Source organism: Parus major, chromosome 3, assembly GCF_001522545.3.
Source record: "Parus major isolate Abel chromosome 3, Parus_major1.1, whole genome shotgun sequence".
Taxonomy (NCBI): domain Eukaryota; kingdom Metazoa; phylum Chordata; class Aves; order Passeriformes; family Paridae; genus Parus; species Parus major.
In genome coordinates this window covers 6,334,745-6,361,954 of record NC_031770.1, presented here as the reverse complement: position 1 = coordinate 6,361,954, position 27,210 = coordinate 6,334,745, and the positions used below count along the sequence as shown (strand labels likewise).

Genomic DNA, 27,210 nt, shown 5'->3' with positions numbered 1-27,210 from the left:
GCTTTTGGAGGCTGGTGAGTCCCTACTCAGGACTGATTCTGACTGCCTGAGTGTTAGCCTTGCCTTAGGTCTGGCTGGCTCAGTGGCATGGCTCTAGTAATGCCAAGTCACCTCTGCACAGACAGGTGCCTAAAGGCTGCAGCTATAAAACACACCTGGTTTGCAAGGGGAGGTTTAAAAACTACACCTCAATGGTTTGACTACACAGACTTGAAGGAAAATGCAAAACTAATTTAAGAAAATGCCAAAATTCAATGTTTACCATTCATTTACTGTTATCCATCTGTTTGCATTCTCTTCTTCCAGTATCTTTTGTCCCTGAAAAATCTTACAAAGGCATGAACTCTGACAGGCTTTGAATGAACTTCTTTTGGTACTCTAACTTTTTCCAATTTTTTATTATAATTGGGATGAATTAATGGGATTTGCACAACTCCTTTTTCAGGAAGTGCTTAGAATATGGGGAAAATGGGGTTAAACCCCAGTGTTTTCTTTGACATTATTTTCTGGCTCAAGAGTGATGTCAACACATTTAATTTTTCATAGCATGCTGTAGTGCAGTACAAAAACCTCTACCTCAGACTTGATTCTTGAACACTGGAGTGTAAAGCTTTTTAGTTTTAATTCTGTGGGTCCACATCCATTGTACATATTTTGCTTTTTATCTTTTATCTATCTGAATTTGAATAACTACCCTGGATAGACTTGAGATATTTAGGGCAATTTTTATGGTATGGTCATCAGCATCCAAGTCAGTAGCTGATTTTTCTGCTTTGCCATTACATCATGGAAAGAAAATTTCCCCTCATCTTTAAAAAAATTCAGCTTTGTAGCAGACCTCTTGTCAGATGTTATATCTGCTACAAGTTTTCTACTGTCTTTAGTTTCTAAGGCTGAGGTTTTTTAAAAAAGGAATCATCTACTCTACTATCTACTAATCATCTACTTTACATCTACTATTGTAAGATAATCTTCTGAAACTAAGAATATGATCTCTGATCTCTTCACAATGCTGTGATCACAAGAACGTGATCTCAGCTACCTCAGCTGCCAGTCACCAATTTAATATATGGAACCTCTGCATTTGGTTATATCTGGTATTAATGTCATCTTTTAAAAACAAATTGTTTTATTGGAATATTTCTGACCAGCCTCATGATTTGAACTTTCTTTTTTTAAAATCTTTAAGCACTTCTATTACTACTTTCTTTAGATAACAATGAGAATATACTTGTATTTTATACTCTAAATTTCATCAGTTTTGCCTTTTTCTGCTTTCTTCTGCAAGGTTGATTGTATTTCTCTTGCAGTGCAGCAGTTAATGCCCCAGAACTTTTTGGTTTGTGTGTTTTGTTCAAAAAGCCTTTGAACAAGCTGTTGGCAGAAAGTATTGCTGCCTTAATATCCAACAGAAAGTGGTTCCTGATGTTGTGCAATACAGCGTGATACTTGAAAGCCACTGACAAGGTTATTTGAACTCTGAACAAACTTTGAGAACATACTCAGCTCACTTTCCTTTCTTGCAGCTGTTGTCAAATGTGCTTTATTTGCTTACAGAATTAAAAGCGCCTACAGTTCTTTTGAAGGCAATGTTGAACATTTGTTGTAAAACTGTTAGTTTTGACAGAAGAAATAGAAGTTCTATGTAAGTGAGGAAGAATGACAATATGCATTGCCACTTAAATTTCTCCTAGCAAAACAAGTGATAAATATAAACTGGTAGCCCCTTGCCTATCCAAGTTCTAGAGATCCTGTTTTGGCTTAAGGATTTTTTCAGTTCCCATCCAGTACATCTTCTTCTTTCTCAGGACATTAGGATGAAGAAACAACCAAATGTCTTCTTTTTCTACTTGTCTTCAAAACAAGAGTTGCCTTTTGCTTTCTGGATGAGCAGATGCTTCCCTCTTAGATCTCAGCTTCTGATGAGGAAAGTGGAAAAGCAGCTGCAGCTGACTTGTCCCCATGTGCCGTGCGAAAGATGAGCCGGCGGGGAACGAGCCCAGCCTGGCTGAACAGAGCTTTGGCTGGAACTTAGGAAAGAAAGGAGGGTTTATGAACTTTGGAAGAAGGGGCAGGCAATTCAGGGGGACTACAAGGGTGTTGGGAAGTTATGCAGGGAGAAAATTAGAAGGGTCACAGCCAAACTAGAACTTAACATGCTGTGAAAGACAAAAATTGTCTATATAAATACATTTTTAATAAGGAGAGCTAAGGAGGATCTCCATCCTTTACTGGATGTAGAGGGAAGCACCATAACAAAGGTTGAAGGAAAGCAGTTAATGGCTCCTTTGCCTCAGTCTTTAATAGTAATGCAAATTCTCTGGGTACCTGAACTGGGAGGCAGGATCAAGGAGCAGAAAGAAGCCCCCTTAGTCCAAAGGGAAATAAATGGTCAGTGGTCTGCTGCACCACTTAGAGACACACAAGTCTGTGGGGCTAGATGGGATTCACCCAAGGGTACTGAGGGAGCTGGCAGATATCAACTGCTCACTTTCTGTCATTTTTCACCAGTTCTGGTAATCAGGGAAGTCTCAGTTGACTGGAAGTTAGCAGATGTAATGCCCATCTACACAAAGGGCTGGAAGGGATGGTTTTGGATATAGAAGGAACTCCAAAACTAATAATTTTAAAATACAGTGAAGGATGCTGCGTCCAGTCAGTTATTTCCTTTACTGGACAAATTGTCTTTTGTCTTTGCAGATACTAATTTTTATTTCATCTAAATAAGGGAATTCTTAAACTGGCTACTCTGTGGGGTAATAATAGATGAAAATGTTTTGTATTATATTCTGGAAATACTGTGTGTATCTTAGGTTTATTTCATAAAGATTAACTTCAGTTGCTCACTCTCTTGATGCTCTCTGTGGTAACTTTGCTCTCTCCTCCTAGATGGTGATGTAGCTAATGAAATGGAAGATGACAAACCGAGGAAAAGCCAAAAAGATGATGAAGAGCAAATTGCCAAGTACAGAGAACTTTTGCAAAGTATCCAAGAAAAAGAGAAAAAACAGGAAGAAAAGGATATAGGAATGGAGATTAAATGGGTTCCAGGTAGGATTTTTTTTTTTTTCCTTTTGCTGCCTTGGCAGATATGCAGTATTGGTCTGCTGACAGGGATATAGTGTAAGGTGCTGAATTTATAGTAGGAGAAACAAACCCTTTTTTTCCCCCATAAATTGAATTCCAGATTGTTTACAGTGAGGGAAATAGAAGAAATAACATGACTGAGCTCAGTTCCTCAGCTGTAAGTTTATCTTTATAGATTATTTTTTTGCCAGGATTTTTTGTACTTGCTTTTTCAATTATCACTTTATGACCTTTTTTAAGTAGAATTCATGTGTTTGCTATAGAGTCATAAAACATACTTACACTTTAAAAATGAAAACCAGTATGATTTGGAAACCTAGTGTATAATTAGAGGAGAGTGGTTTGGAAATGTTGCTTGCCTAATGCTAAAAATTTGGGGAAGCAAAGAGGGAGAAATCTAAACTTCCATAGGAACTGCTCTGGGAGAAAGCAAGGTACCAGGAATGGCTGGGGAACAGTGACATCCAGATTGACATCTGGAAACCAGTGAAAAGTATCTTCACCGTACAGCATCCCAGCAGAGCTCATCTGGAGAGCCAAACACCAGTATCTAGTTCTCTCTCTTCTTTGTGACACAAAGCCACTCAGACTGAGTGCTTTCCCTGAGGTGTAATGAGCCAGTTTAACAGCTCACTGCATCCATGAAGGGAAAGGTTTGCACTGTGGCATTGCCCTGATCCTGGCCCAGAGCTCATTCTGACTGCCTGTACCAGCCCTGGCACTTGCTAGGCCTCTGCAAGCCTAATTTTATTTGCTAAACAGAACTACTCTAAAAAAGAAAAAAAAACTGGATCCTTTCCACTGAGTTAGAATGTCAGATAGGCAAATGTTCAGAGGGTTAAATGTGGAGCTGAAAGACCAGGGAAGTATGACATTCCCTTCTGGGGAGCAGCAAGGTGAAGCAGTTGTGGGACTTCAGCCCATGTCAGGACACAGCCCTGTTCTGTTAGTGCTAAGAGCAAGACCAAATACGTACCAGAATCCAGGCCCTTCACTCCTGATGGGTTAATCCCAGCTAGGAATGCATGTCTAATGATATGATTTACACAAATATTATTCTGAGTTCACTCAGGTAACTTCTGCTGAATAGAAGTTCTGCTCGGTTTGAAATACTCTGGTCTGTAACGGTTCATTGAAATGGACTAAACTGAATGGAACAATTTTATTCCTGTTTCTTCATCACTCCTATATTCAGAAGAATACATGGGCATTCAAAATGACTGGTGCTTTCAATCATGCTTTTATAATTCAAATAATTTCTGACGTGAATTCGGTCAAAACCTTTTTGAAGAAGCCTGTGTGGTGCAGCCAGGACAAGTGCTCACTGACACAGCGTTGTACTCCATCTGTCCACTGCGTGTCAGTACTTGCATTCACGATGTTGCTCACTCAGTAGTTAATACATTGTGTCACTGAGCATTCAAGACAAGGACTTTTCATACTTAGGTGGCTTTGTAAGACTTTACAGAGATTTGTTGTTGCCACCTTTCACAGTGAAGGTGGAAAACACAGGCAAATCAATTGCTGATAAGAGTGTGTTTTGTATTTATATATGTTTGTATTTAAGTGTTGTTAAAGCAATCCTTTTTGTTTGGTTTTGAAAAACACGTTTGGAGGTTCTTTTGTTTATTATGCATTCTGGTTTTTGAACAATTTTGCAAATTGTATGAAAGAAGTCCTGTAAATTTAACAAAGTTTGAGCAACTTAATGTGGTAACGTAGTCAGGAATGTAGAGCAAACCATTCATTTTAGGAGATGGAATATTGTTTTAAGGGAGACCAAAAGAAACTCTTTATCCTTGCTTGCCCTGAGAGAGCCAGAAGTTTTCTAAGAGGCTGTCCTTGAGACTGTACCTTGCATGTTATGAGTAAATTGCATCAACATTTAGTAGCAATGGAATATTAACTGTAGTAGAGATGGAATCCAGTTCCCTGCTGCATGGGCTCTGTGTTTCTTTGCAATGGAACTTGACTTTAGAAAATTGAATTTGTCACATACTTGTACCCAGTCCAACCCCTTCCCTACTGCACCTTTGTGCAGGACTCCTAGGATTTTTGCTATGTCCTTATCTTTTGAGGGAGGAATGGTAAAAAAACCCAAACAACCAAGGAAAACCCCCCCAGTCTTGATAAATTTGACTGATTTTGTCTAAGTTTAGCTGGATGTCCATGCACAGGGGCAGGTTTGTTCGTATAATTTTAGGTTCAATGGGCATGTGTGCACCATGAATTTTACATAGGTAGTATATAGTATTTGATGTTAATTTAGCAACTATGGTTTTATAGCATATGTTAGCATTTCCTCATTTCTTACCCTGAAAAAGTGAGAGGTTTATTGAAGAGCTCAGGTTCTGGAAATCATCGAAGTGCTGACTTGCCTTTGTTAGAGAGTGTTCACCTCCACAAGGTCAGCGTGCCACTTCTGGCTATTGACCCCTGCAATATGGTTTTGTCCAAAACACAAGTCATAAAAGTGAAAATGGGCAGCTTAAGTTTGCTTTTGAGTCAGCTGTTACTGATTTCAGGCAGCATTTGGAGAAGAGGTCCTGCACACCTGAAGGGGATACTCTTTTATATGTGTTTTTATATGGTAGAGCATAAGCAGCACATGCTGAACAGTAGTTTATAGCTCTGGCAATTTATACACACTTGAGGCTGTGCTTCCTTATGAGAGGGAGGAACATTAGTTGTTATTTTTTCTTGAACAAATGTGCTCTTTTTAAATTTCAAAACCATTTATGTTCAGTTGGAGTATTCTGGGCATTCAGAAATAGTTTTTGTTGTATAATCTCTGAAGACTCCTTAATTTTTTTCAGAACTAGTTTATGTCTTTTGAAATATTTTTATTATCAAGTTCTGCCTTAATGTGCTTGACTTATTGCAAAATCTTTTTCCTGCCCAAATGCGTAATACATGGAAGAATTACAACAGTTAAATCTAGGAAGTTTTTCAATTGAAAGGCAGATATTTGAATTAGTTTAAAATTTTGAGTTTTGGCACAGTTATTTACACATGGTTATGGAAAGCATACTTTGTCAATGATTCAATTATTCTTGAATCATAATAGTTTTAAATAAACCGCAGTGCCAGCAAAAATAAATTAGACGTAGTTCCAACTCTCTTTGGTCTGTTTCTTCTAGGCACAAAATCAGTGTTATGTTTAAGCATCCATCTGTTTTCTTAATCATATCTGATTTAAGCAACAATTATTATGAATCCTTATCCAGCTCCCAAAGCTCCCCTTAGAAAGTGAAAAGAGAGAAAACCACAACTGCATTTCTTGAGGATATTCAGCCAGGTTTTTTTGGGGGGGCGGCTTTGAACTGAAGAACTTTTCCTTTGGGAAGAATGAGATGTAAATATTTAGCTAGGCTTAGAGGAAAATTTCAAATTTGTTTTGGTCAGAAGTAGAACAGAAGGCTGTGGTGTCTGTAAAGTGCATAACAAAGCCCAACTATACAGTTAGAGATGATGTAGAGCACAGAAATGCTCCTGTGAAATATTTTTTCTCCATTTGGGTTATTGCTGAGTGTGTCCCCTGCCTGGAGTGGCCGTGGCTCCTGCAGCACGAAGCAGCGTGTGCTGAGCTGTGTGGGCTCACACCTGACAGCTGGTTCTCACAGGCACTTTTACTGCTTAGGAAAGCTTGGATGACTTAACATATTTTGTCTCTGGGGGTGACAAATTCTAGTGATACCAGAGTATTTCTATTTGCTGTTCCTTTCAGCTACCTGCAACAAGGTGTTTCATTTTTCTGGTGAGGCATTACACGCAGGATGAACTTGCCTGTTTAGGTTTCCTGAGAGCAGAAATGTATCTTTCTAGCCTCTAATAACAGTGACAGTTGCAGGCTGTTAAACTTCAATAAGTTTTCAAAACTGAGTGTTTGGAGAAGTAAAAATTGTGGCCTGCAGCCACCCCTTGCTGTCCCACCAGTGTGAACAAGAGTGTATTTAGGTTTGCTGTAGTATTTACGACACGTTTAATCCTGAACTATGATTTTGTTGTGTGATAATATAGATGACCTTTTTCCTCTCTTTCCTTGTCCTCATTTGTGAAGATTAAATAAAACTATTGCGATTCATTAATTCTAAAAAAAAATACTATATCAACAAGGGTATATACATTAGACCTTTCTATGGCCAGCTAATGTTTCTACCTAAAGTAGACAATTCCTTTCCCCTTCTGCAATCAAAATCCTTTTGACCACTTAAATACACTCTTATTCTCGGGAAGTGGTCTGGACAGTAGTTTCTAAGCCATTCTAATCTGTGGAGAAACTCTAATGCCTTTCATGAGGCTGCCAAATACCACAAGAAAGGGCTGGATTTTCCTCCAAGTTCTTCAGTGCCAGATGGATCAAATGATTCCATTTTCCAGGCAAATAAATCAGAAATATTGTAACTTCCTTTCAGATTTTGGGTCTCTCTTTTGCTGGAGATGTGACATATATTTTTTTAATTCTGTATTTACTATCTTCAAAAAGAATCTGCAAGGCTGTTACCTGACCAGTAATTTTTTCCGTAAAAGTACTACAAAGTATCCAAAGTTACAGTGGTTCAATTTCAAGGAAGCTGATGACTTTGCTTTCATGGACTTTGAAGATAACTAAATATTTGTTCTTGTATGAGTGTTTCTTAATGGCATGTTTTTAGTGAATCTATGCAAAATCCTTCCTTTATCATGGCTCTGATTTGTTTGCTGGTTATGTACCCCATTTTTGTGGCTGTAAGAGAGTTATACTGTTCATTCTGGCACCTTTCCAGAGTAGTAGAAGGATCCTTTATCTTGTTTTTGCTCCACTCTTCCTCCTGTGATTTTATGGTTTAATATGATTTTAGATCTTGTCCATACTTCATATTTCAGACAAGTTGTAACCAGCTCCCCAGCCTTGGAATTATCTTTCGAGAGTCAACGAGCACAAAAACAGGGATTAGCATTTGCTATTTTTCAGAGAAATGTTCTGCCTGCTCTTCTGGGGACGGCTAGAACTGTCCATGAAAGCTGCCCTGTTTCTTCCATCATGGTCACTGTTATCAGTTCCTCCATACTGAGGAGAGCCCGAAGGAATGATGAGGAATAGGGACTTGGCAGCTAAGAAATCCAGGAGAAAGGATGGGATCTAGTCTAGGGTATCTGGAGAGGTCTGAGCATGATTTCTAAGCAATAAAATTGGAATGAGGGATGGGAGAATAGGATGTGGTCAGGTCAGGGCTGGACTGGGGTGGTAGAAGAGAATGCTGAAGAAAGACCACTAGAGGTAGGACTGGGGAAGAGACAATAAATATCAGGCTTAGAGGGCAAAGCAGAAACAGGATTCCTACAACTCCCAAGATAATTCAGTCACTTTGTGGGAGATGATGTTACATGTAGGATATCTGACTGATTTTTTACAGAAGTTAAAAAAATGTGTGTAGTGAATGAGGCAAGGAATTTCAGGTAGGAGAAAAATACTTCATTGCCCAGGCTGTTACCTCCTACCAGGGAAGTGGATTCTATTTCTTCCACTGAATTGTGCTCCAGTGCATTGCAAGACAAGTCACTTAATCTCCTTAGATCAAAAAAATTTTTTTCCAGTGCCCATCTTGTGAAGAGTGGGCTGAAAGTTTATAAGGTGCATCTGAAAGCGGTTTTCATCCTCATAACATCCAAGTGCTCTGTCATGCAGTGAGTTTTAGAAAATATTCCTGATGTGTATGGAATTTTTAACCAAAATTATAAGATTGCTTTTAAATGAAGTGCATATTCTGGATTTAAGTATTCTACATGTAAAATGGGAATGCTTCAGTTATTTAATGGATTTATTTTTAAGGTGATGTTCTTACATCATTGAATACTCTGATGATGCATATTTATAGAAAACTTCATTCTGTTCTATTTACAAAATGCTTAAAGGTTAAGACACACTTATCTATGCAGGTGCAAGTTCTGGGCATGGAAAGAGTGGATGTCTGTGCTAAATTAGGAATTTAATGGAAACCTGATTAACACATCCAAACTTAACTGTCTGGTCCTGTTAGGCCAGAATTATAAGGAGCCAGACATGTTGCACTTCTGTGGGGTTTGCTTTTCTAGGACAAAAAATACAGCAGTCAGCAGAGATCCTGCAGCATTGTCAGAGTATTGTCACAGAGGCAAAACTTCAGCAATGTAACTAATTCAGAATTTTAAGTAATGATAGTGTGGTACATTAAACATAAGGGCTCTGTGTATATCTGTTGGTTTTGTTGTGTTACTCATTCTGGCATCTGTAGACTGCACAGTTGAATACCTGGAGAAGAGACCTTTCTGAGGAACAGCAGGAGTGTTGGGAATCAGATACCACATAGCAAACTCTTCTTCTGACTCTTGTAGTTTTTACTGAAGGAATGTTTTATTTGGAAAAACATAGCCTGTAAAGCTATCTTCTTTATAAAGATGGGTTTTTAAGCAATATTTATGTTGTTTCCACAGACTTGTTGAAGAAAAGCTAGATTGCTCTTTTACAAAGGAGAAAACAGTTGATTAAAAAAAATTCAGATTCATCACATTTTTTTAATTTACTATGGCTTTTTTCCTAGGCCTCAAAGAAACTGCTGAAGAAATGGTCAAAAACAGGTTGGAAGGAAAGGATAACCTGACTCCATGGCAAAAATATCTAGAGAAGAAGAAAGAAAAAAGAATGCTTAAGAAAAAGAGAAAGGTGGTTTATATTGGCCATTTGAGGGGGAGTTGTTTGTTTGTTTTCTTAATTTGTTGTTAATGTTTGTTTCAGATAAACAAAACAAATTGTCCAGCTGCCAGTGCTGTTTTAAGGTTAGAATGTGCAGTGGTCATTCACATGGAAGTACTGAGATTACTCCATCAAGCCTACAGAGCAAAAGGATATTCAGCATACTGCTGACCATACATAGTGCTTCTGTAAAGATAAATTAGTCATAATAATAACTGGCTTTAATTTGCATATTTAATGCATTAGAAGAGGTCTTTTTGCTACTGTGTGCATATCAGTTCCAAGTTGTTATGACAAAGATAATTGTAGGTTTGGAAATTTTGGGGCTAAAATAATACAGACTTGTTTTCCAAAGCTGTAATAGCAAAGAATTAATAGCTGCAAAGAACAACTCAAATTCCAAATTGCAAGAGGAAAAAAAAAACGAAAAAAAAACATGTGGCACACAGAATCTGGCTTCTCTGAAGTCTTAAATTACTCCCAATGTAACTCACATTGCTGAATTGCACTTCTAAGAGTAAACTCTACACCTTGAGTTACTCTGTGCACGTCAGTTTTAACTGGCACTTGATGAGTAACTTCTTTAACCTGCTAAGTGCTCAAAGCAGCACTTTTGGGGTAGCAGAGCAGCTTTGTCCAGTTTGATAAATTAAGTCAAGAAGCAAGGTGTATGACACAATACTACCAGTAAGAAAATCAGTTCTTTTACATCTAAACTCCAGCTTTTTGAAATTTGCAGCACAAAATGAACTTTCTTACTCGAGTTTGTCCCCAGGCACAGCTTTTGTGGAACATAAAATAAGGACATAACAGTGCTGATCCTGTAATTTGTTGGAATGGGTGTCTGATGCAGCACGGTTTGGGGATATGCATAACAAAAATGTATGAAAGAGGGTTGAAATTGTTGATTTATCTTTACTATCAATTTTTAGTGTGCTCTGGTTTTTGATGTTCAATGTACAGTATTTCAGTTTTCATTTTCATACCTACTAACAGAACACCTCATTCCAGTAAAACTTAAATAATAGTTACATGTTGATTGAAGTGATGTTTGTGCTTTGTTACAGGCTGATGCTGAGAAAGAAGAGAGTGAAGATGAACTTCCACCTGATGTTGATCTCAATGACCCCTATTTTGCTGAAGAATTTGAGAAAACAGGTCAGTCAAGACATGCAACTTCTACAGTAAATCTGCCCTTTTGTTAAATACTGAGTTTTTAGAACAAAGTCAGGCTGGTCTAAACACAGAATATTCAGGATAAAACGCAGTATTTGCCTAAAATTGCTGTTCCTGTAAAATTATGTGTATTGTAATACATGGAATAGTAGGGAATATTCTCTTGGCTTTCACCAGAGATCATTAGTTATCCAGTTTCTGGTGGTGGCTGTTAAAAACAAGCTGCTCCCCTATATATTCCAAAGAAAAAAACTCCATTGCTTTTGAAACATTTTTCTTTTTATACAGGAAGAGACATATATATATGGATCCCTTTGAAGCTTGGGTCAATTACAAAAATGTCAAATGTTTTTGCATCATAAACAAAGTTGTCTTTGAGAAGAAATCACTTTTCTCTTAGTCTGATACACATTTTTACTGTAGTACTCTTGGCTGCTTAGGAACCCTAATAGTGAAATGTAATATTTTAGAAAATAACTTGCCCAGTTTAGATTTTTAGGACACCTTTTTTACAAGCTTTTTATTCTGATGTTTAAATTAGCTTTTGCCATGGTAACAGCAAATTTATTCTGAGTAATTTTGCTTAGTAAAATCAATGAAGGTAAGTTTCTGATGTTTCATACTTTTGGGAGCCAGATCCTAAGGGTGGCTCATATTATTGTATATTAAAAAAAGAAAAATGACATAAAAACAAAAGAAGAAAACAAACATAAAGAGGATAGTAACAGATTTACTAATATTGCCAGTCTGTTGTTTGGTTGAGGGTTTTTTGAGCACAGACCTGCAGATCCAAGTTCCATTTAAAAAGGATAAGTTACCTTTAATTTTATACTTGCCAGCACAGGCTTCTGTCCCGAATGTTAAAATCTATTCTAGGATAAAATAAATAACTAAACCCCAAAATCTGGATGATTCTGTGCTTAACAATCTGAAATACAGAACAGTAGAGTGAGTCCTGTCCATGTTTTAGAAAAAACACCACAGTCCAAATTGTCATGCAGTGCTGTTTTCTGCCATGCTTTCTGCATGGCTTGTGTATTGGTTGAAATAACTCATTGTAAAGATAACCATTCCTTCCACCAAATTGTTTCATTTTTCTTTAATAGCAAGATTGCCTAGGTGCTGTCATATGATGTGTGATGTTCTCTGTGAAACCTCTGAAAAAATGTGTTCTTCTACATTATGTGAGAAGTTGTGTCCTAAAGGGGCTTGGCAGAGAATGAGCTTATCTGCACATTTTTAAACCTTGTCCATAACAAGGAGAATAGACTTGAGTGTTTGTGGAGTCTTTGAGGATAGTTAAATACACATAAAGGTTAAGAAAGTGAAGCTTTTGTCTTCAAGATTACTGATAATTACTGAGATACAGGAGAAAACCAGAACGTGGTTAGCCCTGGAGAAGTTCTAAAGGGACAGTACAGTGTCTGGCTGTGAGCCAGTTTACATTTTAATGGTAATTACACAGCACAACTTTGGCTTTCACCAAGTTTATGCAGAACAGCCTCTGTCTCATAGCTGGGGTTGCTTTTAAGCACAACTTATCCAGCAAGGGAAAGTGGGTTACAGTCATCTTTGAACTTGGCTGTAATTCTGCCAACTTTGTATTTAGGGTATAGGCAACTTTAAATGACCATCATTTTTCACAAGCCTTCCACAATTCCCCTGGAAGATTGAAATTTCACCCTTAAATTGACTGTCAGATGAATTTAGATTATTATGCTGAAAAAGCATATGACAGGGTTTATTTGCAGACTCATGTGGAGCAGTGCAGAAGCTGAGGATGCAGTAGTGCTGGATTCATTTGTTGCCTGTAACATGCATGGGTCTTGTGTAGCTTGGTTTCTGCCAAGCTGAGGCAATAGAAGGGAAGCAAGAGTGTAAGGAGCTGCTAGACCAAGGGCCTAAAAACTACTCTGAGTGCTGTGAAAGGAAAACTGGATTTTATGGGAAGTCTGCTAAAGCATAAGTTCCTCAGGTATGTCTTTTTTCCTGATAACTGTTCCAGATAAGCAGGCAGTGATTCTCACACTGTGGATGTGTCACCCTGGGAGAGGCAAGGAAGAAAAAATTATTTGTGCCTGCTGTGCCCAAAAGCTGTCTTGTGTGGGGTTAATGGTAGTACTTGCTTTACACACTTTTCATGTGACTTTTTAATAGTACCACAGGCTAAAATGTCAGATGCTGCAGATACATGAGCCTTGATGATGCATTCTAGAAGCTTGACTATAGTTTCATATTGTCAAGAAAAAAAATAAATTTGTCACTTCCATTTTACACGGATGTCCATACTGTTTCAAAAAGCCTTGTAAGACTTGGGTTTGCCTTGGCCAGTTTCACTGTTACTGCATCAGCTTCTTTGGGGTCTTAGAAAAGGGAGACAGAATGACTCTTACACCCTAAAGTGTTGAAAAGTTAATAGCTAAATAGTGTAATTGGTTATTAAAATGAGAGCAAGGTCCTGCTTTTGGAGATCACTTTGGAGTTTCAGAACATATTAGACAGTTAAACGTAGTTTCTGTTGAACCTTTGAGGAATTCTTCACACATTATTGAAACTCCTACTGGTTCCAAAGCATTAAATGCCTTCTGGTGATCTAATTTATGATGTATATAGGAATTGATGGCTTTTTAAAGCTGGAATGGAGCAGTATGAGTGCAACGACCTAAGAGCTTAACAGCAAAATCAGAGAATAGTTGTAGAACCTGTTCTTGAGAGATAAAGTAGATGAAAGGTTAATTTACTGTGTGTCTTTGCAAGGCTTTTGAGACTAACTCATGTTACTGACTAAGGCAGAGGTCTTGTGGGAGGAATTTTTGATTTGGGGTCAGTTTCTGTGTCTGAAGTATCAAAGTTAGGATTAGCTTTTACTGTCAGCTGGGAAGTTGTTGAGCAGAGTTAATGTTGCAAACAAAATTCTTGAGCAGAAAAGAGTTGAATGGCAGCTTGGGTGTCCAGTTTCTTGGTCCAGAAACTGGACACTTTTTATACTGGCTGGTGGCAGCTACCAGTTAGTTCTGTGTCACACTGAAGTATCTTCTGCTGTAGGTGGGACAAATCTGATTAAAAGACGGCAGCAGGGATGAAGTACTAGGAAAAATCTGAGGGTTTGCAGTCAGTTTGCCATAACTGTGCAACAAGTGTGTGTGGTGGGGCTAGCAGAATGTATGTGGGATGAGGGACTGTGGCAGGAGTATGTTTAAAATACAGAAAGTGATGCCTTTGTGAATTTTCAAGCAGAACCATTTTCAGTATGATACAAATTTTTGAGTCCCAAGGATGATTTTAGGTCCCAGGCTGGTTTTATTAGCTGCATAATGTCAAAGTAAGAAATAAAGGGTTTACTAATTTATTTATTTTCATGGAAAAGAGTTCAGTTTGATACTAATGCCTTGTTCAGCCCCATCTGCATCCAGAACTCTGAAGGCACAAGGATCACTTCTGTGATTCCCCATAGAGTGAGAGGAGGGAAGGTGACTTGAATGACTTTCCTTTGGGAAATGGGTGGAAAGAAAAGAAATTTACCAATGTGACTTCTCATATAATTGTCTCCAGTTTGTGCTCCTTTTCTGTGGTTTAGCCACTTCTGAAAGATAGAAGAGATTCCATAGTTGTTGAAGTCCTGCGGAAGACATTTATTTCTCCCTTCTACACAATAACTTTTGTAGTTTAAGTAACAATATCATATCTGAATCTGATTTTCCTGCACATTTTCTGGAACTACTAAATCAATAGTTTAGTTTTTGAGCTGATGATATTGTGCATCAAGATAGTTTATTTTTTTGTGGTGGTGGTTTGTTTCTTCTGGAAATCCATTTCCAGTTTGGAATCCATGTAGAAATAATCAAGGGAATAGTCAAGGCAGAAGAAAACCTTCCTCAATAAATACATCCTCTTCCAGAGTATCCTTAATGATATAACTTGACATGTGTCTGGCATGTCTGTATTTCTAGTCTGAGTACAAACCTGTCTTAACAGAATAAAGCCAAATATCTTCTTTAAGAGTACCCAGAGTGGATTGCAATAAATTGCCTGGAAATGTCATTCCAAGCTCAAAGGTCAGAGTGTGTGGTTCAGGTCAGGAAACCTTCTGCTTTTCCTGCTTTTTCTTGATCAAGATCTACAGGCATTCCAAAGAGAATAATCTGATTTTGTAGGATTTATAAGCAGGTCTGTTTTCATTAGAAGTTTGTTTTGACTAATGTCTTATGCTGTTACTGTTCTTTATGTCTGTCTAATCAGCACTGTGTATCTGGATGCTAAGGGAGTAGGGGAGATTCCTCAGAGCAATATTCACTCTGAGCAGAGTCAATCACAGTTGAATTTCCACTAGAAAACACCCTGGGAGTGATGTGATGCAATGGTTTTGCCTGCACTATTGTGGTGCTTCTCTCTACTGCTCTAGGAAAAATACAGTAAAACCATGGTTTTGTCTTAACTTTATTTTGAATGTTGCTGCCTCCTTAAACTGAAAAAGTATTCAGTGGAATTTCATTGCTTTAAGTCCTCTTGGTTTTTCTTAACTTTGCAGCCTTTTTCCACATCTAAATTTAAATACTGACTGCAAGAAAATGAGATGTTCTAGCTATAGGTAAATTATGCCCCCATGCGTAAGTTTGGATAAATGTGTTCATGCTCTGTGTTTGCACATAGGTGTAAAGAAGAAGCCAGAATCAGTAGAAAGTACCTCAGAAGATGAAGATGAAGTTGAAAAACAGAAGGTAAAATTATGTAAAATATTGCATTGCATAAATGCTGCAAGTATTTGGTATGTGTTTGTGAGTGGAACTGCAGAATATCATCGGATGGCAGAGAATAAAACTATACCATTTTAATAGTGAGGACTTTTGGAACAAAAACTACTGTGTGTTGGGCAGTGCCAAGTTTTATTTTTTTAACATCAGTATTGTAAGAAACATTTGTGAGTTCAAACCTTGTCCTGTATGTTTTGGTCCTTGAAGATTGAGTTATTTGCTATTTTGTGTTTTCATTCTTTCTCAGAACAAGTTAGCTAAATAAATTACTTAAATTCAGATATATTTGTTTTAATTTTGCTATATGAATATCAGTGTTAAATTGTATCCATTAGTTACTTCTAGGCTGTGGTGTACAATTTTCAGATGAGATTATTACTGTGTTTGAAAATTGAATGTAGGCATTTGCATTTATTTTATATCTAATTAGAACAAAATCAGTTTGTATCAATACTACACCTCAAAATGTTAAAATAATGTTTTTATGGATTAAATAATATTGCCCTGATGACCCTATTTCAACTAAAATAAATGTAGACTCATACAGGCTTTATTAATGAGATGCTGATTTTTTTTTTTTAATAGAAAGCTTTCATTGTGTACATGGACTTTCTTATTTTGTAACAGGCTGAAATGGCCCTACTGATGATGGATGATGAGGATGACACCAGAAAACATTTTAATTATAAAAAGATTGTAGAACAACAGAATTTGAGCAAGAAGAAAAAGAAACTTCTTATGAAAAAGAAAGAATTACTTGAAGAAGATGACTTCCAGGTAATTGTGTACTTCTTGACTTAGTGACAGGAGCAGTTCCAGGAATCTCATGAGTTGTGACTTCTGAAGCAGTTCATGTTTTATTGGGCTTAAAAGCTTTCCTGTCATTGGAAAAGTTTACCTAAAATAAATTCTTCTTTTCTCCCTTCAGGTAAATGTTGCTGATACAAGATTCCAAGCCATGTTTACTTCTCCCCTGTTTAATTTGGATCCTTCAGATCCAAATTTCAAGAAGACAAAAGCAGTAGAAAAGATCCTGGAAGAAAAAGCTCGCCGAAGAGAAGAAAAGGAGCAAGATCTTAAGGAGGCAAACAAGGGCCTGGAGAACAAGATGGCAAAGAAAGGAGAGGTTGCCAAGAAAGCCATGGATCCTGCCCTATCAGTGCTAATAAAGTCTGTCAAAAATAAAACCAAAGAGTTTCAGGCACGGAAAAAGCAGAAATTCAGCTAACTGAACTTGGTTTTTACTCAGACTTTACTTTAGTCCCAGCCCTTCCAACTGGAGACATCTGTTAAAGTTACTGCAGCCTGCTCTAACTCATGTCCACCTAAAATGTCCTGAAAAGTGATTTTAACTACGTTGGTGAATTTTGAAGTATTCAGAGTCGTCATCACTCTTTTCTTCTGCCACAACAAATACTGTTTTGCACATATGTAAGGAAATGGTCATTTTGGGGTGGTTTGTTTTGTATCATGTCTTCTCTTAAATAAAGTAGAAGTGCTGAAAATGACTACAAAATCATAATTATGGGTTTATTTATAAATAATAAAACCAGTTCTGCAGAGGTTTATTGCTGAGACTAAGTGGTTTTAAAGTTTTTAATTCCACAGAAGCCTGTAAAACGTACCTGTCTTGATAAAGATGGTAATAATATAACTACAAATGAAAGTAATTTTGTATACAAGTTTTTTGTAGATTTTTAAAAGATTGGATAAATGCTTTATTAATTTCTCCTTTAAATACTTGAAGGGAATAGAACTAATTGGTGGAAATATTGCCATTGAGAAGTGTTTCATTAACATACTTTGGAAATAAACAGTTTAAATTGGTTCAAAAGAATTTTGGGTACTAGCTGTGTTTTTTTTTTTCACACCTAAATGAAATTACATAAAAATAAACTTTTTGCTATTGTTATTACATTTCCATGAAGATGATACTTATACAAAGTCTTCCAGCATTGCAAGTGTTAAAAAAAAATAAAAGCAGGGGTGGGGGGGAAGGGAAAAATCAAAGGCAGATCTAGATGACACAATTTTAGAAACCATGTTGTTTGGCCATGTTAGTGCTGGTGATGAAGGTATCAAAGGTGCAGTGAGAATACAGTAAGTAGAAAATGATCACTCTTCCCTGGAGTGTGGCCACTGATTTGTCTTAAGATTTGCTGTGGGTTGGGGTGTTAGGATGTTTTAAAAGGTTTGCTGTATCAGCTCTAATGGAAATATAACATGGCATTACCAGAAAGACTGAAAACTTTTAGAAACAAAGAGCTGAAAGGTAATTTTAAAGACATAATTTTTAATTTCTGAGGTGTTCTACTAATCTAAACAAAGACTTCTATGAAAACAGGTTAAAACTGTAGCTAATCAAAGCCAATGTTTGTATCAAGTAAATATATCTCAGTATGTAAAGGAGATAAGAGAGCTGGATTTGCACATGGGAAGTTGTAGAGTGACCAAAACAGCCAAATGTCTTAAGGAATACAATATACAAATACAGGTGGAGATGGATTTTAGAAGAGTGCTTTGCAATGATGTGCCTGTGGAATACTTGGCATACTTTGAGAGTTTTAAATGTAATTACTCTTTATAAACATTTGGACATCTTCAGAGTTACTTCGTTTTAATACCAGGTTCATAGGGAGTCTTCCCTAACTTTGTTTGGTAATTTGTATAGAAGACAAATTTGTTGGGAAATGAAAGGCAATAACAAAATGCACTGTCTCTTGAATCCTCTGACCCTGCTGAGTTCTACCAAGCACTTCTGTGTTACTGGTGCTTTTATTTTCAGCTTGTTGCTTTTGTAACTGGAAATCAACATATGGAATCAGGCCTCTTCCCCCTCAGATTGCCCAGATACACTGAGTGACTCACTGGTTCAAAACCCTCCACCAGAACTTCTGTACTCCTGCAACGCCTCTGTCCTTGCCACAGATTTTGCTGGAGAAGTCATTGGGAAAATCTGGTTATAAAAATAAAAAGTCACAAATTGTGAGGACTTCTTACTGAAATTAGATGGTATCAATTATGTTGTGTCTTCACATGGACATGTGCTGGCTACTTTCTCCTGTTACGAAGCCTGGCCTCTATTTGGATGTCACAGCAAGACAAAATACATGGAAAGATGAAGGCAGACTTCAGAGTGATTTTAATTACTGGTAGAAATAATTATTTTGTATGATAACATGTATTAGGTATCCTGTAAATGCTTAATGTATGATCATATTATGTAATTGGATGTTTTTGTAGCTGGTTTTGTTCTTAAGTTACTGAGTGCTGAGGGGGCATCTTAGTTGGGAAGAACTGGAGAAGTTCAGGATCTGTCCTAGCATGCATCTTAGATGGGAATTTGTTTGTTTATAAAATGATTAGCTCTAAAAACTCTTTTTCCCCTTAAAGAAAAAGTTTCAATTGTTAATTAGTAATTCAAATCACATCATCTACTCTCCATGATTCCAGATCAGTGTAAGCAAAATCTGGCATGCTTTCTGTGTCTCTACCAGAAGTGTATCTTGAAAATCTGGTAAGATTCTAGAATTCTCTGCAATCCATATCCCTTCGTGTCAACAAAACAAATGATGTTTTTGACCATCTCATTCTTTTAAACATGAAAATAGTATCTAGAAGTTCCAACCTCTCACCTTTAAAATACAATTTTATTTTTTCACTAGATTTAACCAGCAAAAGTGAAGGCAATGAAGTAAAATAACACATTAAAAACTGGGACTGTTAAAAGTGAGACAAATAATTTTTCTAGCAACTTACAGAGGTCTGTTACAAAGTAATTTGTCTCCAAGTTGGCAGAAGAACTCATGTTGAATGTAAGCCAGGTCTTTAAAGCTCTAATATTACAAGTGGAAATCACAAGAGGGTTTGATTTATTTAAAAACTGAGAATGATCAGACAAGAGATGAAGAGCCATGTATGTTTTCAATCATTCCTTCTGTCTAAAATTTAAATGTATTATTTCCAATTAATAGCAAGTTGGCTTTTTGTTCTTTTCATATTTTGATAGTATCCAAAAATAACAGTAAGTTGTGCCATCACATACTTTTTAAGCAAACAAAGCAAACAACCAAAATACTCAGGGTTTTCTAAAGGTCTTAGAAACTTATGTTTTATATATGATCTATATTTAAAAGTACTACAGTAATTAGTTTGCTTTGCATTTGTCTGAAATCATGTTAAATGCCTTAGGTTTTGTGGCTAAGAAAAACAATACTCATACTTCTGATGGCACAGTAATTTTCATTAAATCCTAAAATACTTTAAAGAACTGTAATTTTCTTAGTGTAGAAATGAACTTTTCCATGTAGAGGACTATGTTCCTGTAAGAAGCAAGACAAAGTGGCAGAAAGGTCTGTTCTGAAGCTTTCTGTCCTTAACATACAGCATTATAAATGGGAATATTTTTGTCTGGGTTCTGGACCCAGTCTAGATGAATGTCACCTGAGGTCATTACTACTTTCTATCCCTCTCATCACTAATATATGAGTAATCCCTACTCAGGCGTGCTCCAGCTCTGTATTTCAGCCTTGCAACACTGTTGAGTTTTAAACAGCATTGTTTGCAGCCTCCAGTGACCCCACTGGCAAACTTTGCTCCTCTCCCATCCTCACAGACACCCGATCCCACGGCTGGTTGCCACAATTTCATGGGCAAGTGCTCCTGTACTGTGTCCCATGAGCTCCTTGGCACTGCACAAATCCCTTGGCTTTGCATGGAAATCCTGCCCAGTGCACCTTCTCCCTTTTATTTCTGGGACAAGGAAGGAGGGAAAGGACAGCTGAGGCAGATGGGGTTTGTAGTGACTTCTGACAGTGGGATCAAGGACAGGCATTGTAAGTGTGAACAGAAAACTGCCCAGTGCAGTCAGCAGTGTATGTGGGCTGGCAGGTGGTCCATGAAAAATGCAAGTTAACAGAAGTGATTACCAAAAGGACTGGGAATAACAAAGGTTTAGGGTGGCTGTGATTAAGAGTTGAAATCAGTTCTGTGGAATGCAAAACCCTCAAGCATAAGCTGCTTCCCTTCCGCAATGCCTTGTCTGCTTTTCCCCTGGGGTTAATGCCTGGGCACTCAAAGAGGGAGCTGGTAAATGAGCTGGCCCAAAAATGGGTGCCTTGGGCTTTGGAGCACTTAGGGACAGGTTGGTCCTTTTCCTCAGCAGAAGTAAGGACTGAGGAGATGTGCAGTGATGAGCAATGCCTCTGGTGTTGGCCAAGACTTTATGGGTGTCCTTGCAGTTGGAGGGGGGAAAGAAGGTCTGCAATTCTTGCACCAAGCAGAAGATAGACATTTTTGTTTACATATTTCTTGTTTGGTGAATTTTAGAGCTCCCTATGAAGAAACTAAGTACAAGTGCCTAGGAACCAAAACCACCATATCAGAGAGAAAATCAAGCACAGTACATGTGAAATCAGCTATGGCATTTGTTGCAGTTACCTGAACAGATGCTTTTCTTTAAGCTCTAATCTGACATGAAAATACCATGTTAAGGGAAACAGTCTTCATTATTCTATATTTTGATGTCCAAGTGCTCACCTTCGCAAAAGAACTGTTTTATCATCAAGGTATTAATTTCCATTTATTTTAAATAAAATGGAAATAAAAGCCATTTAAATAAATGAAATAAAAGCCATAACCTTTATGCTCCACTGAAGCTTATCTGTCTCATGGATGGATGATCACCTCAGTCCAGAAGAGGAGACTGGGAACTTCAGTGAACATCCCAAGGGTTAGCAGGGAGCAATTCTGTGCTCTGTATGCCCTCTGCAGAGAAATAGAAATGCTTCACAGCATGGTGGCCATCCAGCTACTGCAACACTCATGTAGTAAAATCAAAACAGGTGTAGCAGACCACACTTCAAAGGAATATGAATCTATCACTTAAGTTATCTGCTTGCCTTGAGAGGCCCAAAATTCACCTTTGATAGCAAAGCAAGCTGCCTTGGCAAACAAAGATGATTTTGTCACAGAATAACTGTTTTGTTTTATTGTGAGTTACATTTTTTTAAAGACAGAAGGTAAAAAATACAGAAAAAGGGTAATAGCAATGAATGTAATTGTGTATTAAAATGTAGTTTAAAAATGAAAATTCCTAATAAAATAAACCTGCATTGATTTTTGTACTGGTCTCAACTCCACCAAAATGTGAATTTGCTGATAGAGCTCATGTAGAACTCATGAGGGATGAGAACAGATATTTTTTTTCTCATTTTGTATCTTGAAGATCAGAACTTCCCCAGTAAGAGAATGATTCTGCTAATTATTCTTAAATTATAGTGAACTTAGGAATCCTGAAGTCTCTCTGTTGCAGTGGGATCACAGAATTTGAAGAGCAGGATGGTGTGAAGACTGTGCTACTGAAATCATATCATAGCCTGAGCGCAATAAACCATCTCTAGTTTGGACTAAATCATTAGCCATGGAGAGCTGCAGACAGCAACCACGCAGGCCAAAATCCATAGCAATAATGAGATGATCTAACCTGTGGAGAAAACCTCGTTCAGGAATTACTTAGTCTCCAACTTGACCTAAATATGTATTTTTAAATCGTCATGTTTGAACCTTCACCATGCTTTGTGGGCATGCAGAAAAATGCTCTCTGATTCTGAAAACCACTTTTCTGCGAGTCTTGGCTTCCTGATTTCCTGTAGCTGTCATTGGGAGATGATTGTCCTGCCTACTGCAGTGGCCAGTACATACCCAGTACACATTTAACTCACTTTTCAAGGAATAAGACAAAACCTTGCAGGGATTTACTACTTGTGGTTATTTTGGCAACAAGCGACAAACGCATTTTTTGAAGTTGCATTTCTCAAAAGTCCCGTGTCTTATGATCTGGCCCCCCTGAAAAGCTGGCTGACAGATCACAATCACACCGAGCTAGAGCTTTCTGAGCTGCAATGGAATGAGCGTTGGAAATAATCGCGTGTGGGCGTTGAGCAGCGGGGAGTAAGTGGAATGCTAAATAGACAGGTCCAGGATGCTAGAGTATTTTCCTCATCTGAAGTAGCTCATTATCTGGAAAAAACATTATTTTACTGGCTGAAAGTCAAAGAAGGGGCCTCTTCACATGGAGAGGAAGCAACAAGCATGCCTGGAGAAGACTGCAGGCTTATTTATGCTACCTGCAAGGATCAGCCAGTCTTTCAGGGGGATTGATGATGTGGTGTTTGAGTGGATTGATTCCAGCCTTCAGCTGCTATTCTCCTCTTGCATGCCATCATCCAGAAACAGTTCCTCTTTGTATTTATTGGTGCATTCAGCTTCTTTTTCTCTTGACTTTAGAATTAAGTTACAAAGTTCCTAACTGAAGCTGGAATGGTACATATAAGGCTGTATTTCTATGTGCTTGTCTTTTTAGTTTGTTTTTTTCTCTTCCTCGTGGCCACTTTCCAGACAAATCCTTCATTAAAGCATTGAAGTTGTCTTTAATTGATTGTTTAAGGGTGTCCTCTGACCTTGGTTAAAAGGGATAAAAAAGGGATGTGAGTCTTCTCCTCTTCTACTGTCCTTTCCCAGAATCTTTGTCCTTAACAGGTTTCCAAAAGCACTGAAACCTCCCAAACCAAAGGTTCAGGTATTTCTTGCCTGGAACAGCTTTCATAAATCCTCACTGAAGTCTAAGGACTTCATTAGCCACTTTTACCCAGAATAAATTAAAGGAGTGGATAAGCTCTTTATAATATTAGGAAGTAAAACCAGTAGAGTGTACTTCCAAAGACAAAGTGCAAAAAGGAATCAAAAATAATCAACAAGAAATAGAACAAAAAGCCCCAAAACCCACAGGCTTTAAAACACAGCTGGAATCTTTGTAAAAGGAATGAAGAAAACCTTTCATTTCAAACCTGGATGCTGAGGAATGATTTACAGAATGAGATCACCTCTTTATGGAAGTAGCAACACAAATCTACAGAAGAGTAAGGACCAGAAAATAAGAAAAAGCCCCAGTAAATATTTGGCCAGTTTGAAAACTGTCACCAGCAGCAGAGGACAAGTTAAGTAAAGGCATCAAAAAACAAGTGAAAACAGACATTTGGATTTGAAATCCAGTTCTGGAAAATGGTATAGGACCAAACATTGACAAGGCTTTAGCTTCCCTGCTAAAGAACGAAGGGCTCTGTGATATTGTCTGTCTATCAGTATGACAGCCCTACCTTCGTAACTTGAACCGATTGCCAACTTCAAGGAGATCTGACAGTCAGGTCAAGTCAAAACATGTGTAGCTGAGAGTCAGACTACACCTGCTGCCTCTTTCTTAGCCACAGACATAACAGCTGGACACAGAAAGGGAAAATGGGAGGCAGAGGGTGCATAGGACCTTACACAGGATGGAGAGCTGAATGAACAAGGTCAAATCAAAGCTGCCTTGGTGGTGGCCAATGCTGCACATCGAGGAAGGGCTGCAGCCAGAAAACAAGTGCAGTGCAACACTTCCACAACACCCTCCTTTTCCCTCAAATCAGTCTGTCCTAGCTCAAATGTACCTATTGCCGTCTAAGAAGCACAAAAAGTACTTTGAGGAATCTCCTTGGTTCACTTCAGCACTGTCAAGAATAACAACGGTTTTAAATAAAACAAAGGGAAAAGAATATGGCAACAGAGCAACTCACAACTGGGATTTGGACCTCAGGTTAAAATCTGTCAAGGAAAGCCAAAGATTTCCTGAGGGTTTGTGGACTGCATGTTATTTCCTTGTAGTTTTGTCCAACAGAATAGGAAGCACCTGGTAATGTGGAAGACAAAAGCTGCTCTCCAAAAGCCACATAGTTTTGTGTGCCAAAAACTTGTGTTGAAAAAGACTTGCATTTGTTCCTGACATATTTTGCATTGCTAAAAAAATGCAAGGTTGGCCTTTGAAAAAAGAAGTCAATAATACAAAAGTGGAAGCACATTTTTATTGGGAAAAAAGCCATAGAAAGGGTTTCTGTGACTATGAGGCAGGCCAGGAAGCAGCCTTCTGAATTCCCGGGGGAGATCCTATCTAGGATGATTAGGATGTGGTGGAGATGGAATCAAATCTGGGGGTGAAAAAGTTAGTTTCCAGATGTCGCTATCCACAGCAGGGGGGTTTGGACTAGATGTTCTTTAAAGGCTCCATCCAACCCAAACCATTCTGTAGTTCTATGATTCTTTCTTTGACTCTCAGCAGTTCCGTGCAAGTTCCTGCTAATGTTTAATACACAATATAACCTGTGTTCACCACAAGCATTAAAGCAAACAGCACTTCTCTTGATGACGACAAGAAGCATAAGCAATCTGTTGCTGGTTAATATTTGCTACGAAATGTATTTTGGCTAGTGAATGAAATTAGTGTTACTAGGAACTCCTACAGTAAGTGCTGCAGAAACACAGTTTGTCAGAATTCCCTGTAAAAACCCAAGTCTGGCGGGCGAGCTCCTGCCGGCTGCCAGCTGGGAAGGAATGACGCGGCCCACAGGGCAGCGCCGTGAGGGCAGCGCCGTGAGGGCAGCGCCGTGAGGGCAGCGCCGTGAGGGCAGCGCCGTGAGGGCAGCGCCGTGAGGGCAGCGCCGTGAGGGCAGCGCGCAGGCTCCCTGGGTGACGTCACGAGTCTTTCAGATTGACGTCACGAACCGCTCCTGGTGACGTCACGGACCAGGCGGCAGGAAGAGGCGGCGCCCCAGGGCGCCTCGGTCCGCCCGGATCGGCCTCTCTGTGAAAGCTGAAGGCGCTGGGAACAAAGTGCTGAGACACGGACATCGCAGCATCAGCCCCTGCCCGCCCCTGCGCTCCGCCCGCTCCCCGGCCCTTCCCGGCGGGCTCCGGGCCCGGCGGGGACCCCGGGCGGGAGGGGAGCGAGCGGCTGAGCGGTTCTGCTTCGGCCTGACCCTGGCGTGTGTTTGTCCTTCTCCCGGCGCCTGTTTAGGATTCAGAGTTACTTTAGCAGTGCAGTCAGGGCTTTGGGCACCTTGCAGGAGACCAGGTTGCTCAGAGCTCCATCCAGCCTGGCCTTAACACTTCCAGGGATGGGGCATCCACAGCTTCTCTGTGCCAGGGCCTCACCACCCTCACAGCTCAGAACTTCCTCCTAATATCTAATCTGAACCTATTCTCTGTCACTTTGAAACCATTCCCCCTTGTCCCGTCACTCCATGCTCTAGTGAATAATCCATCTCCATCCTGTGCGCTCCCTACAGGTTCCAGAAGGCCACAGTTAGGTCACCCCTGAGCCTTCTCCAGGCTGAACAATCCCAAATCTCTCAGCCTTTCCTCAAGCAAAGCTGCTCCATCCCTCTGATCAATTTGGTGGCTTCCTCTGGCCTCACTCCAACAGCTCCATGTCCTTCCTGTGCTGGACCCCAGATGTGGACACAGCACTGCAGGTGGGGTCACACTTGAGTGGGGCAGAGGGGCAGAATCCCCCCTCCCCTGCTGCCCACAGGGCTTTGGATGCAGCCTGGAACAGGGCTGGTTTCTGGGCTGAGAGAGCACATTGCCACGTCATGTCCAGCCTCTCATACACCAGCACCCTCAAGTCCTTAAATAATTTTTGTTTGTGTTCTTCAGCAATCACATTACTGTGTATTCCTCCACTAGTGTTTCATTAGCTATACAGATAGAGAACAGCAAACTGTATGACAAGGAGGGTCAAGATCAGGATTGATGAAAGTATGACAGCCAGAAAGGAGAACTGATAAATACTAGAAGTTTGAAAGTGAAAGGATGGGTCCAATATGATCTGAAAAAGTGGAAGCAGCGGTTTCCTAAATGAAATATAAATGGACATGAATATTTTGAAATGGAAGCGGTTTGACCAAATTAACCTGATGAGGAGGAAGTGTTATGAAATTATTGAGGTAAGTCAACCATATGAAAAAATAAATATATCCTGTGACCCAAGTATATGCAAAGGCCTAATTAGGATTCTCAGTCTGGAGTTATGTTTCTAGTTAGCATTTAAGTGGCATCTCTATCTTAATTTTCAAATTCAATGGCAGAGTGACATAGAGCAGCCACTCACTCAGACCCTCAGGCCTGGCCTTGCCCTGACATTCCCAGCCTCTGGCTGCCCGGCAACAGCCCTGTGACATCGCAGCTGATGCCAGCACCTTGCACAGAGCCCGCGGGCACTGCCCGGCTCAGCTCGGGCTCAGGCCGAGAGGTCACAGCTCCTGGGGCAGCTCCGCCATGCTCCGCCCGGGGCTGTCCCTGCTCCTGGGGCTCTGCGTGGCCTGGCTGCTGCCCAGCACGCTCAGAGCTCGCAGCGGTCCCGCCAGGAGCACGGCCCGGCTGCCCGTGCCAGCCCAGGACGCGCGGCAGCCGGGCACCGGCACGGGCTGTGCCGGCCTGTGGCCCGTGCAGATGCGCTGCTGTGCCGTCCTGGCCCTGTCCCTGCTGTTCGCCGCGCTCTGCCTCGGCTGCAGCCTCCGGAGAAAGGCCCAGAGGCAGCTGAGAGAGGTGAGGGATGGCGACCAGGCAGCTGGGATGGTGTCCGGGGGCCGGGAGCGACAACGCGTAGGGCGA

The 27,210-nt window shown here is 39.5% G+C and overlaps 1 protein-coding gene across 1 annotated transcript in view; it reads left to right on the top strand.

The window, feature by feature from the left end:
• The window catches only part of ESF1 (ESF1 nucleolar pre-rRNA processing protein homolog), a 29,315-nt gene extending 11,752 nt beyond the window's left edge, over positions 1 to 17,563 (top strand). Inside the window, exons 9-14 of the mRNA XM_015623150.3 lie at positions 2,890 to 3,051; positions 9,648 to 9,769; positions 10,867 to 10,957; positions 15,626 to 15,693; positions 16,354 to 16,503; positions 16,655 to 17,563. Coding sequence (XP_015478636.1) covers positions 2,890 to 3,051; positions 9,648 to 9,769; positions 10,867 to 10,957; positions 15,626 to 15,693; positions 16,354 to 16,503; positions 16,655 to 16,954 — 893 coding nt within the window. The 3' untranslated portion in view covers positions 16,955 to 17,563. The remainder of the gene's footprint in view (positions 1 to 2,889; positions 3,052 to 9,647; positions 9,770 to 10,866; positions 10,958 to 15,625; positions 15,694 to 16,353; positions 16,504 to 16,654) is intronic.
• The last annotated feature ends 9,647 nt before the right edge of the window (positions 17,564 to 27,210 follow it).